Source organism: Lynx rufus, unplaced genomic scaffold (assembly GCF_022079265.1).
Source record: "Lynx rufus isolate CCGP_SWC_20201006 ecotype Redwood Valley unplaced genomic scaffold, mLynRuf1.p SCAF_8, whole genome shotgun sequence".
NCBI lineage: Eukaryota > Metazoa > Chordata > Mammalia > Carnivora > Felidae > Lynx > Lynx rufus.
This window is the reverse complement of record NW_025814896.1, coordinates 119,971,330-119,984,412: the sequence shown is the minus strand read 5'-3', so window position 1 is coordinate 119,984,412 and position 13,083 is coordinate 119,971,330. Positions and strand designations below refer to the sequence as shown.

Here is a 13,083-nt window from a genome sequence, read left to right as displayed (position 1 = left end):
ACCCTTTGTTCCACCAAATAACCATTTGGGAGGAGAGCCTTGACTTGCCCTCATCTTTCATTCACACTTCAGAAGTGCACTTCCCCCCTGTGCTCCCCTCCTTCACCGGCCACCCCCCCCCCCAGGCCCTCCAGCTGTTTGCTTCTCATGGTCTCTGATTCTGAGCAAAAGTCCATGTTCTTGCTGTGGTCTGTATAGTTCATTCATTCAATAAATACTTAAACTGAGTGCCTGTTACATGTCAAGCATATTTTAGATGCTGAAGCTACAGCAACCAGCAAACCAGACACATTCTTTGCACCTTTGCATCCATCTTTCCAGAGAGGGGAATCCTAATTCTCAGCCTATCTTCTCCCCCTACCCTTTCTCATTTACGTTTTAAATTTTTTTCTCCAGGTCTCTCCAATTCCAGTCTCTCTCAAGGAATGAAAAGCCGTAGCAGAGTCTCCAGTCTTCTTCTGGGACTTAATGGATGACTCAGAGGTCCTCTGTCTGTGTCCGCTGTGGTTTATCTGGGACTCTGAACTGGTATGTTATGCTCTTTCAATGAAGAGGGATCATTGGTTGAGAGGAAATGGGAGAATGTGGGGATGAAGGACAAAAACACTGAGGAAAAATACTACTCTGGAAAGAAATGCATCATTGTGAAAGAGACCAAGCATTTAGACATGTTGGCAATGTTTGTGCCTGCCCTAAACTCAACCAGGAGCCCCTTTCCCCCTCCACGCTTAGGGAACTGTCAGCAATCAGACAGAATTGATTCCCAAAACAGAAGTCCAAGCTTCCTCGAGAACCTCTAATGTAGTCCACCCTTCTGTACAAATCTAAATTCCAGGGGGTATTTTGTTTATGGGTTTGTTTTTTGTTGTTGTTGTTGTTTTTTTTTTTTTGCTTGACAAGTTTCTATTTTTAAATATGCAAAATGTTCAGAAGAACTCTTTCTTTTAAATGTTTTTTTCTTCGTTTTTATTTATTTTTGGGACAGAGAGAGACAGAGGATGAACGGGGGAGGGGCAGAGAGAGAGGGAGACACAGAATCGGAAACAGGCTCCAGGCTCCAAGCCATCAGCCCAGAGCCCAACGCGGGGCCCGAACTCACGACCGTGAGATCGTGACCTGGCTGAAGTCGGACGCTTAACCGACTGCGCCACCCAGGCGCCCTAGGGAAGAACTCTTTCAAAATAACGTTTTTTCTACCATAGAAACACATGCTCATTGTAAAAAATAATTCAAATAATATTTACAGAGCAAGAAAAAAGTGAAAAATCAAGTAGCAAGATACCGTTAATATTTTGATATCTCTCTTTTTCAGTGCACACATATTTGGACACAAAGGGACCCAATTTTGGTATGGACCAAAATTGGCTGGTATAATGCTGTTCTGGAACCCTTTTGTCTTACTTAGCTGTAGAGCCTAAACATTTTCCCGTATCAGTAGGTGTAGCTATACGTCGTCATTTTCAATGACCACATAGCACTCCTTTGGTAAATATATCCTCATTGCGCTTTGTGGAGGATATAAACACACTGGAACGCACATCCTTGGTACATTCATCTGCTCACTTGTCTGCTTATTTCTTTAGGCCGTCTTTTTAGAAATGGAATTTAGAAATGAAATCTTTACTTTCTTATATTTACTTCCAGAACTTTCTTTTCAGTCTTTCTTTATGTGACAACCAAGGGAACGAAGGCTTAATGTCACTTCATTTGTCAATCCTAACGTGTGTTTTTAGCAGCAAAGCATGCATTGAGTGCCGTCATTTGAGAAGGAAATATGAGAACGTGTATTTCTACAGAAGCACACTCAGGGGTCTCTGCTGCTTTTAAAGCGAACGTGTATTATTTGAACTCTTCACAAATAATTTTATAATTTAAAAAATTGAGACTGGGGGCGCCTGGGTGGCGCAGTCGGTTAAGCGTCCGACTTCAGCCAGGTCACGATCTCGCGGTCCGTGAGTTCGAGCCCCGCGTCGGGCTCTGGGCTGATGGCTCGGAGCCTGGAGCCTGTTTCCGATTCTGTGTCTCCCTCTCTCTCTGCCCCTCCCCCGTTCATCCTCTGTCTCTCTCTGTCCCAAAAATAAATAAACGTTGAAAAAAAAATTAAAAAAAATTGAGCCTGTAAATATTAATGAAGTACAAGGGCAATTGAGACAGGACCCTGTGGCCAGGGAAACCAGCAGGCAAAACCCTCACTGTTTCGGTGGCTGCCCGCCTCCCGTGGGGGCTGGAACAAGTCCGAGGCATAGAACGGTTACAAGTGCCCTGCTGAGTTGGTATCTTCTATTTGAACGAAACAGTTGAATCCATGTAGGGAACTATTCAGGCTGACTTCTGTACAATGAAAATACACAGATCCATGTTTATAAGAAAACTGTTTTCAAGAGCATATTCATTTCAACAGAAAGCACTCCCATTCCATTTTATAAAAATAGCCATGACTTTTGTAATTTAACAAAGGCTCATTCATAAGAATTTTTTTCCATTTCTCTAGTTGAAAAATTTTTCAGAACCCTCCCATCATCTTGTGGATTCCATGAGTTAATTCAACTAGATGTCTTGGTATCCTCTCAAGGCTTTAAAAAAATTTTTTTTTCTTCTCCATATCTAGTCTTAGCTTGAGCCTGTCACATTTATTGATTGGTTGATTGATTTGTTAGTTTATGTTTTTGTTTACTTTTTGAGAGAAAGAGAGCAAGGGAGGGGCAGAGAGAGAGGGAGACACAGAATCCCAAGCAGGCTTTTTTGCACTGTCAGCGCAGAGTCTGATGTGGGGCTCGAACTCATGAACCTCGAGATCATGACCTGAGCCCAAATCAAGAGTCAGATACTGAACCGACTGAGCCACCCAGGGGACCTGAGCCTGTCACTTTTAAATGCCCCTTTTTGTCATCTTGTTGCCTTAATTCTTAGCGGTCTGTGGCAACTTCCTCTCTACTTTAAAATCATTAATGCGCTCTTACAAAGGTTCTTAGATCGGTGATTGTATACATTCGTACATCGATGAAACTTACAGTTATACTGATATTGTTGGAAAAGTTAAAGAAAGAGGGACCTATTAACTTCACCTTTTCCTAAACTTTGAAAAGAAACGAACCAAAATCTGTCCTTCACCTTTAATGTTTGCAAGAGTAGAGTTCCTGTCATCAGTCATCCTTTCATCATAGCTATGGAGAAGAAATAATCAGAAAAGAAATCACTGAGTAGTTAAAAATAAAACAATTTTTAGCAAATCTATCTGTACCAGGAACTGTCGATTGGTCAAAAACTGGTTGAGACGGTTTTACTTGCAATTATTTTGAACTTTAATATCTGTCGATTACGTTTACAGCAAAGGCAGGCTTATTCAACAGGTAGCTTTAGCTAGTTTTTCATGCTCTTTTTGCTTGGATAGTTTAGGGGTGTGGGCAGGTGACCTGCGAGAGAAGGGAACGTGACGAGTGGAGACATTAGCCTGTCTGTGCGGGGGCGCTGAGCTCTCGGATGGCGGAAGGGCTCAGAGCCCCGGGCCATGGCTCATCCTGGTGGATTCTGGCACGTTCCCCCAACTCCCTCGGATGGGCTCTGCGTGTGGTTCACTCAAAGCCTCTGCCTTCTCCGCGAAAGGGCTCGCCCTGAAGCTCTGGGCTGGTGAAGCAGACCTTTCACCGCCTCTGCAGGCTGCCCACCCCTCTGGACACCAAGCCCACCAATGGCGATTCCTTCAAGGCAAGGGTTTTCCAGGACGATTAAGAATTTGACAGCGCACAAAGGAATTTTCAGAGTGGACTGAACCAAGGCTTGGTGGTGGTAAAACTCCCTGCTCTCTGAGGTCTCCGCCTTCCCCGTCCCATCAAGAAATGTCTCTGCTGGAAAAGTCTGTTTTCCACCCGTGGGCCGGGACCGTCAATCACGTGAAGAGGAGCCTTCTTGGCCAGGAAGCCCTTTGCTAGCCTCCGCTTCCGTCCATGCCACGCACGCTGCCCCCAGGAAGGCCTGCTTCTCACCTGGTGTCTTCACTTCTTCCTTTGCTCTGCTCCGGGATGTAGGTTTCATATGTAGCCTAGGAAGGGGCCGGAAGGCCCAATTGCAGGGCGACTATTATTATTATCGACTCTCTTTTGATGAGCTTGTGCCCATTTTCACGTTCTCACCTGCCTGGGGCCGCAGTAGCCCTAAGGAACTTGGTTCTCAGCTATGCTGACTCCCATGCTTACCGATCCTACATTTCCCTTCATATAGTAACTGGAGGCAGATTTTCAAATGGAGAAACCAGGGGCTAAGAGAGTCCCCAGCAGTCCAGGTTGTAATCAGGAGCCCAGGAACCTGACTCCGACTGCTCTGACGGAGCTCCTGTCTCCATCGTTGGGGACTTCGAGCCTGGAAAGTGCTCATTCTAGAAGACAATCCCAAGCTTCTCTCAGCCTCTAGCTGTGCCTGTCTCCTCTCGGGAAGGCTGTGGAACGGCTGCGTCTGACCCCGTAGTGGGAGAACTGAGAATTTGAAGCCAATAACTCACCAGGGAGATGGTGGAGTTGGGGGACTGGGAGCGGCAGAAGCGTTTGAGTAAAGCCTCTCGTATCTGCAGGACAGGTAACGCCCTCGTTACACCAGCCAAAGTCCTGGCCTGGGCACCGCAAGTTGGGCGGAGGTTAGGTGGGCAGACTCACCTTCTTGTCCATGAGGCAACCAAACAGTAAGATGAAGACACCCTTAACAGGGGGATACGGGGATAAGTTAGTCATGGAGGAAGGAATCAACCGAAATCGACTCCCTCCCCTCCCCTTCCTTCAGCCTCTGTCATCCTGTCTAAGTTGTGTCCCGAGGCTTCCCATCTAGGGTTTTCTGGGCATTAGCACCGCTCGGTGCATAGAATCCATTTCAGGTGCTTCTCTGACCGCTTTGGTTACCAAGGGAATATCAATATCAGTTTGGGTACTGACAATTCCCTGACGTCTCTGCCCAAACCAGATACTGTTTCGCAGATGAGAAAACCAGAGCTCCCAGAGGTTTGTCCAGAGTCCTCCAGCGAGTCCGTGGAGGGACTCTGGCCCAGACCTACGTCTCCTAAAATTCCTGAGACTGCTTCTCCTGCTCCACCTCGACCCCTCCTCGAGAAGGCACTGGCAGTGCCCATCTAAAAGGGCAAAAGCACAGCCGGCGCTTTATCACCCACCTGGGTGGTGTTGAGAATCGTGAAGATGTAGTGAGGCACTGCGGAGACTTCCTCCAGCAGGGTGGCCAGGCCCAGCCCCCAGGTGAGGCCGAAGATGGGCGTGAGAACGAGCAGGGCTTTGATCACCGCCAGAAGGGCTTGGCGCCTCTCCGCCCGGGGCCCCTCTGACGGCGAAGGCCTCAGGAGCTTCCGCACGGCCATGGCGAGTACCAGCCCGTTCACGCCCACTATGGCCAGCACTGGCCCCACGAAGGTGTAGAGCGCCCCTCCCTTCCCACTTAACCAGCACGCCCCCTCCCTCAGGTATTGCCCTCGGGGTAGGTAGAGGGCCAGGGCGGCACCTGCAAACCCCATCGGGCACACGTAGCCGAGGACCACCATCAGGGAGAGTACTCGGCACTGGGACAGCTGATCGAAGACGAAGAGCAGCTGGTGGGCCAGCATCAGGGCCTGAGCCAGCATCCAGAAAAAGGTGGCCAGGTAGAGGAAATGACAGAGGAAGGCAGCGGCCAGGCAGAGCGGGCTTCGGGGCCCCGGAGGAAGCAGTGGGGCTCCCAGGAAGCAGGCGTCTGCGGCCAAAAGGCAGAGCACCACGTTGAGCAGGGCCGTGTGGCGTAAGTAGGTGACTTTGCTCTGTACCACCACTCTCCAAACCAGCCTGTACACACCTAGGCACACAAGCAGTGCCACGATGGAGGCCCCCAAGCCCACCTGACTCAGCCGCTCCAGGGTGAGGTTTTCCGGAACAGTGTTTGGGGACGTGAGGACGGAGAAAGCGGTGAGGTGCCGACAGACGCACCGGGTGGTGGGGCTGGCACGAGCTGTCTGCACCTGGCACCCTTCGTCCGACCAGCCCCCCTTGCCCCGGAAGAGGCTGTGGTCCCAGAAGACACAGTGCGGAGTGCTACCCGTGCCCCCGAAGTCCATGATGACTTCTCCCTGGCCGAAGGCCTGCCCACCTGCCATGACGGAGATGGCGAGGACCAGGCCGGGAGTGGCATAGACGGAGTCCCCCAGCCCCTGCCCGTAGCTTGAGGGCAGAAGGCGGTCCAGTTTCTGCAGCACCAGGCTAGTAATACTGACGTTGGTGCCGTTACGGCCCAGCGGGGCCAGGGAGCACCTGGGAATGTGGGCCCGCAGTGGGGGCTGAGTGCGGAAGGAGACTCTGTAGTCAGCGGGAAACGGCCCAAGCAGCTGGGTCTGCAGCCGCACGTTTTGCAAGCTGAAGGAGAAGGGGTGATCCTGAGGGCACAGACTGCGTGCCAGGGTCTCCACAGCCAGCAGGAGATCTGAGCCTGTCGAGGGCTTCTGGGCCTGGGCTGCGGTCCACAGAGAGCTGGTGTCCAGGTCTAGGACCTTGTCTGTGGTTTTCAGGAGAGCCTGCGGCACCCAACAGAGAGCCCAGCAAAGAGATGAGCGCTGGCCGCTAGAACCCACGGCGCCGTGTCAGGGGCGCTGGGAACCAGAGGCCCCAGACCTACCTTTCCTAGGCTTGCACAAGAGACCCAAGAGGGGAGGGAAAGGGGAAGGGGAAGACAGGCCCGAGAAGGGAGAGTTTCTAGATGGGAAGAACGGGCAGCCGTTGGGCTAACCACCAGGGTGGCTTCAAGTACGTGGTCTCCCGATGCGCATCAAGCGCCTCCATCTGACGACCTTTCTCTCGCCTCCATCCCTTGGGCCACCCAGGGTGAAGGGGGCCCCTCTCCAATGCCTTGACCCCAACAGGTCTGTAAAGCTAGGAGTGGGGCCCAGTGGTTAGCGGGCACGATGTTCTGAAGTGGAAGGCCACATGCATGTCTGTCCACCCACATGTAACATACATTCCCGGATGGAGGGTGCAATGTCATTGGCGCTGGTTATTCTTTTGGATGCAGCTTAATGGTCGTCAGTCGTTGCCCACGCTGGGAGCTGGTTCAGGTGAGTCCAGCAAAAGCTGAGGGCGTGGGGACCTCCATGTAGGTATCGTGTGTGTGCGTGTGTCTGGGCACGTGAGTTTACACCATATCCACCCATCTCTGCGTGTACATAAATGCTTCTGAACTCGTGTCTTCTCATCCCTTCCTGCCTTCCCCGACCTCCCATGTGTTCCCAGCCTCAGACCTTGTCCATATTCCATGGCCTTGGAAACTGATGTCCAAGGGGCGAGATGGACCAGGAGAGCAGACACTCAGACTCTCTCGAAAGGTCTGCCTTCTGACAGCCCATGGTGATGCCAGAGGGACAGAAGTGCCCAGAGGTAAAGAGCTTCGGGCCCCCACCACCCCGGCGGCCCCCCGCCGTGGCTCAGAGATCTCACCTCCAGGGCGCTGCGGTTAAGCTGTATTCTGGCATCCACCACCACCTTGGCCAGGAAGGATATGGTGCCCAGCAGTGCCAACAAGTCAGAGGGCGAGCTCACCACCTTCGCCTGCTCCGACAGCTCAGCCAGGATCTGTGGCGCCTCCACAGCAGGCCAGCCCTGGCCTGCCCGCAGCAGCTGAGACAGACCAGACACAGCAGGAAGTGGGGGGGGGGGGAGGGGGGGATGGGCGAGTCGTCACAAGGGAGGGGCCGCTCCTCCCCCATCCAGCTCTTTCCTCCCCAGCCCTGCTCCAGTCCCCGGGGGAGCGGGAAGCCACACGGAAGGAACTCACACCCGTGTTAGTGGGCTGGACACTTGGTGGGACTAGGATTGGAGGAGAGCGCCCTCCCCACCATGAGAGTCCCGGGCATCTGTGGCCCCCACCCTCACACCCTGGTTCTGCCAGGCTCCGGTTCAGGGAAGGTGAGGGGCCTCCAGGCCAGGCCTCAGGGGGAAAGGGTTCTAAAGCTAGGTCCCGAGCGAGAAAGGGGTAGGTCATGGAGGGCGAGGCCCGGAGCAGCGGGGCCTGAAGCTTTACCCAGGCTCTGTGAAACAAGGCCAGGACCCCTGCGTCCGTGCAGCCGCCGTGGATGGGCTCCCAACTGCCATCAGGCCCGCAGGTCCGCTTCACCACACCTGTCCTGTTCACTGGACACGGGGCCTGTGCCACGTGGCCAGCCTTGGTGACATTCCAGGCAACAGCTGAGGAGTCCTCAGGGCAGGTGGCGTCTCCGTCTGAAGAATGATATCAAGGAGGCTCAGCAACCGTGGTCTAGCCCCAGCCTCCCCCGCGTTTGGGGTCTGGAGACTGGCCGTGTGGCCCAGTGTGGGGGAAACGTCGAGGAGCTCCCAGGGCGAGCAGGTGAGAGCTTGGACCCAACCAGCTGGACCCCGAGCCCCACGTACCCTGGATGATGGTGACAGAGACGGGGACCCTGAGAGGGGTCAGTCCTGGGCTCTGCAGCTCACAAGTATACGTGGTGTCAGCGGCAGGGCAGCGCTGAACGGTCAGCACGAGGCACCAGGAGCCTGGCGTGTTGACTAAGGAGGCTGAAGGTGACACGAGAGAGAGGGGAGCGGTTACTGGGCCTGGAGCAGACCCAGAACCCGGCCGGCCCAGAGATGCCCTTTCAGTCTCTCTAGCAACTTCGGAAGCAGATGATGCCGTGGGGCAGAGCGGAGTTGTGTGCGAGCTTCAAACTGCAGAGGCGGAGCTTGGATCTTGGTGAAGGGCACCTGGGGGTCTCTAACCAGCCCCAGGACTCGAAGCCAGGTTGCAAAATGGGGACTATCACCAAAGGAACTTCACAGAGTGTGTGGCCAGAGTTCATTAAGGTCGTGGGAAAACATTTTGTGAGCAGTTATCTACACTCATGCGGTTACTGCTGTATCAGGAGGGTTAGGATCGCTCACGGGGTAACCACGGTATTGAATGAACTTGGACCCGGAGCCCCACGTTGAACTGCAGCCTCTCTGCTTCCTGGGAGTTGAACAGCCAGCTGCTTGGAGGACACCAGCTGCCCCTTGTCCCCTGAGCCAGACACAGCGCTCCTTGTACCTTTGCTGCCCTCTGCGGGGCTCCAGGAAGCCGTGTAGACCAGGTGTGTGCTGGGGAGGCAGCAGCTCAGCTGGAAACCGGGGCTGGTGGTGCAGGAGATGGAGAGCTGGTCTGGAAGCCGGGCCACGTCTGTCGCCTGCAGGGGCACCTTCACCACCTGGTACAGCTCCCACCTGAATCCCTGAGCTTCGAAGCGGCACATGTACTCACCTGCAGATACACACCTGCTGTACCTCCCAACTCCTCTGGCCCCACCCCTGCGCCGCAGAAGCTCTCCTGCCAGGTCTGGCCTCTGCTTAAGCCCAGCAAGAAAGATCCCTGCCTGGGTGGCTCAGTCGGTTGCACATCTGACTTCGGCTCAGGTCATGATCTCACAGCTCGTGGGTTCGAGCCCCACTTCGGGCTCCGTGCCGACAGCTCAGAGCCTGGAGCCTGCTTTGGATTCTGTGTCTCCCTGTCTCTCTGCCCCTCCCCCACTTGTGTGCGTGCACTCGGGCTCTCTCGCTCTCAAAAATAAATATTAAAAATTTAAGGGGGCGCCTGGGTGGCGCAGTCGGTTAAGCGTCCGACTTCAGCCAGGTCACGATCTCGCGGTCTGTGAGTTCGAGCCCCGCGTCGGGCTCTGGGCTGATGGCTCAGAGCCTGGAGCCTGTTTCCGATTCTGTGTCTCCCTCTCTCTCTGCCCCTCCCCCGTTCATGCTCTGTCTCTCTCTGTCCCAAAAATAAATAAACGTTGAAAAAAAAAATTAAAAAAAAAAAAATTTAAGAAAGAGAGAGAGAGAGAGATCCCTGTCTTGGAAGGGGTTTCTAGGAGGAAAAGGACTGGAGAAGAGGCTCCTAACTTTTGTTTTTAATAGCCTGGAACCTCGAATCCTAAGGTGAACCTCTTCTTCACCAGGAGATGCCTTTCCAGCACTGCCCGCTGCTACTGCAACATCTTGAAGAAAAACAGGCGTCTGTTCTCTGCTGAAATGGAAGCCCGTTCTCTGGATTGTTCACCTCCGGGCCTTTGTTTCCCCAGAATGGGTAAATGGGAAGATGAAAAGGGAAAAGAAGGGGAGAGAAGAAGAGCAGGAAGGAGAGGAGAGGGAGGAGGGGGAAGGCAAGGTGCGGGAGGAAGGACAGAGAGAAGAGGAGGACGGAGAAGAGAGATGAGAGGAAGGGCAGGCTGGCTACCTGCCCATTTATGCGAGATGTTGAGGATGCTGAGGACAGCCTGGCCCGGGCTGGAGGTCAGGGACACCTGTGTCCCCGGCTGCAGGAGGATGGGTCTGGGGCTCCCCGCAGGCCGCAGGAACCAGTTTAGGTTGGTGGTCTCATAGCTCGTGACGAGGGTCAAGTTCAGCGTGTTGCCAGGCATCTGCACCTGGGAGTTCAGGCTCAGTGTTCCGGGGACTGTGGGGAGGCAGGAGGCAGGGGCCGCTTAGAGGATGAATTGTGGCCCTCCACGTGGCTAAGCTCTCACTCCTTCCCCATCGTCCGAAACCCATTCCTCCTCGCTTCCTCCCCACGCCCCCAATACTGTTTTGTTTTGTCCCTGGCTGCTGCAGTCCAGACCTATCTGTCATTGGGAACCAACGGGGAAGCCTTTTGGCCGGTGATTTCCACTCCCCTAGGTAACCTGGGGCCGCCGGAGCCCCTTCCTGGCCTTCCGGGGTCAACAGCAGTCACTCTAGCACTTTCTCTCCGTGTCCATATGTCTCAGGAGCTCTGTTGTTCATTCGTCTCCCTACTCGGGCCCCAGGCTCAGGGCTGTGATCTGCCCGGATAACTGGCATTTCTCCCACCACCCGGAGCCACTGGGCTTGGGCCGGCTGGCAGAAACACAAGGGTCAGAGAGGAGAAAACACGGGCTTTCTTTCACTTGGGCCCATTGGTTTCCAAGTTCCCAAACCTCCTCACCAGGTGGCAGCAGCTGGCAGTACCCGGCTTCAGGAGGGCTGAAGACCAGACAGCCACAGGGCCCGCGGCTGCGGGGACTCCCGCAGGGACGGCGACGGGAGCAGGCGCTGGCATTCCACTGGTACCCAGGGAGGCAGGCACAGTAGGTGCGGCCATCGTGGTGGACATTACACTCTGGGGCAGAAGGAGGGGACGAGAAGTGGGCAGCCTGTGTGAGACAGCCAGGTAGTCAGGACCCGATGCCCGAGAGGCTCTAGGGCTGGGTGCCTGGAACAATCCCGAAGTCACAAGAGCCTCAGCCATCCGGGACTGCCTCCTCAGGCCAGGGTTCAAAGCAGCAAAGGTCCTGCTGGGCAAAGTCCTCAAGGGTTGGGGGCGGAGAAGTGCCAGCCCGCCACCGGCTGCCTCTTGGGCCTCTGCAGAGTTTCGAAGAGGGGGGCATAGAACAGGAAGGAAAGGGTCTGTCTGGGGAGGGAGATGGGGAAGGAGCTGGGCCATGCAGACCCTCCAGGAAATGGAAAGGGGCAGCCGTTCAGGCAAGCTGGCCGCAGGCCTGGGAAGCCCAGTTCCTTTCCGTCTGAGCCTCCTTCCCCCACAAGCAGTGTAAGGGCCGCTGAGAGCTGAGAGGCAGGGCTCCGTAGAATCCCCCCTACCTGTGGTGAGGCCGAGGCCAGCGAGAGTTGCTGGGGGAGAGGAGGCCGAGGCAAAGGGGGGAGTCAGGGTCCTGGAGAGTGTCAATGGCCAGGTCTGATTTGAAAAGTCCAGCTGTACGTAGACTGAGACCAAGACTGATTCTACAGAGGAGAGACAGCAAGGCCAGGGTCCCCTTCTGCCTCCCACACCTGGCTGGTGACTGCCAGGACCCAGGGCAGGCCCCACCTCCCATAGGCCAGCTAGGAGCTGACAAGCCTCAAGAGGGCCATAGCCCTCACTAGCTGGGGTGCGGTCACACGCAGCTCCACGCCACCCTTCCCCCCAAACCCTCAGCTCACAGACGAGCCTCTCCAAGATGGAGGATTTTCTCAAGGCCTCTCAGCCAGAGAACTGGAATCTGGACCTGTGCGGCCGCCATGACCAGCCGTGGATCGGTACCTCCACAAGTGTGCCCTCTTCAGCCTCATTCCCCGCTCCCTCTGCTCCCCCCGCTTCCCCTCCCTCCCCTCACCCCTTCCTCCTCCTCTCCACTCCATCCACTCACCACCTGCTCCACTCTTTTGGTTCAGTTGCTGCCCCGATTCCCCTCCAGCCTGACTCTGTCCCTGGAACAGAGCACGAGGAGAGACCTCTGAGAGGGGGCTGACCCCACATTTCTTCCAGGGACACCTTCTTCCCCAAGCAACTTGGGGACTAGCCTGAGTCATTTGGCATGACTCTACCTCTTTGAAGCTCTTCTCTCTCTTTTTTAATGTTTACGTTTGAGAGAGAGAAAGAGAGAATGGGGGAGGGGCCGAGAGAGGGTGGGGGGACAGAGGATCTAAATTGGGCACCGTGCTGACAGCAGTGAGCCCCAATGTGGGGCTCGAACTCATGAACTGAACTGTGAAATCATGACCTGAGCCGAAGTCAGACGCTCAACCGACTGAACTCAGACGCCCCCTTGAAGCCCTTCTTTTTGCCTGTAATCCAGCAGGCACATCAGGAGGGGAAAGCAGGCTTCTGGGAGGAGGCGGCAGGGATACAGCCCCAAGGACCCCGCCAGGCCCTGCAAACGCCACCTGAACCCAGGAACCAGGCACACCCTGGAGAGTCAACATGCTTTGCTTAATTCCTTCCTGAATTTACCTGTCCCTGGGCCTCTAGGCTAATTGAAACGCTGTGTCTGGAACACCGGTGGGGAGGGCTGGGCAGAGCTGGCTGGGGCTCAGAGGCTTGGGGACTTCTATTCCCTCCAAAGGAACTGCGACCGAGGGTGGGCATAAGGCAGCATCTTCCCTCGGTCTCTTGTTCCTGTAAATTATTTCCTCACCAACTCCTCCCTCTCCCAAAGTTGTACATGAATGTGGGTATCTATACAGATACAGATACAGATACAAATACAGGTACAGAGAGATACAGATATAGATATAGACGCTACCTGGGAGAAAACAGATCAAAAAGTGCTAACTTCAACTCTGCTGTCTTTCTTCAGAT

The 13,083-nt window shown here is 54.6% G+C and overlaps 1 protein-coding gene across 1 annotated transcript; it reads right to left on the bottom strand.

Moving 5' to 3' along the window:
- Positions 1–4,334: 4,334 nt before the first annotated feature.
- Positions 4,335–12,314, bottom strand: ADGRF3 (adhesion G protein-coupled receptor F3). The gene is made up of 11 exons (XM_047068858.1): positions 12,152–12,314; positions 11,607–11,747; positions 10,954–11,127; positions 10,228–10,446; positions 9,052–9,261; positions 8,400–8,543; positions 8,032–8,228; positions 7,449–7,628; positions 5,153–6,532; positions 4,647–4,688; positions 4,335–4,558 (listed from the first exon to the last, which is right to left on the bottom strand). Exons 1-11 carry the CDS (start codon positions 12,312–12,314, stop codon positions 4,397–4,399), a joined length of 3,012 nt encoding a protein of 1,003 aa, XP_046924814.1. The 3' UTR covers positions 4,335–4,396.
- Positions 12,315–13,083: the final 769 nt, after the last annotated feature.

Excerpts from the sequence above, each read along its gene's own strand:
- ADGRF3 (XM_047068858.1), bottom strand. The coding sequence starts at position 12,314 with ATGACTCAGGCTAGTCCCCAAGTTGCTTGGGGAAGAAGGTGTCCCTGG. Across the intron at positions 8,544-9,051 it reads CCCCGCAGAGGGCAGCAAAG|CCTCCTTAGTCAACACGCCA; the intron begins GTACAAGGAGCG and ends TGTCACCTTCAG. Across the intron at positions 4,689-5,152 it reads CGATTCTCAACACCACCCAG|GGTGTCTTCATCTTACTGTT; the intron begins GTGGGTGATAAA and ends CCCCCTGTTAAG.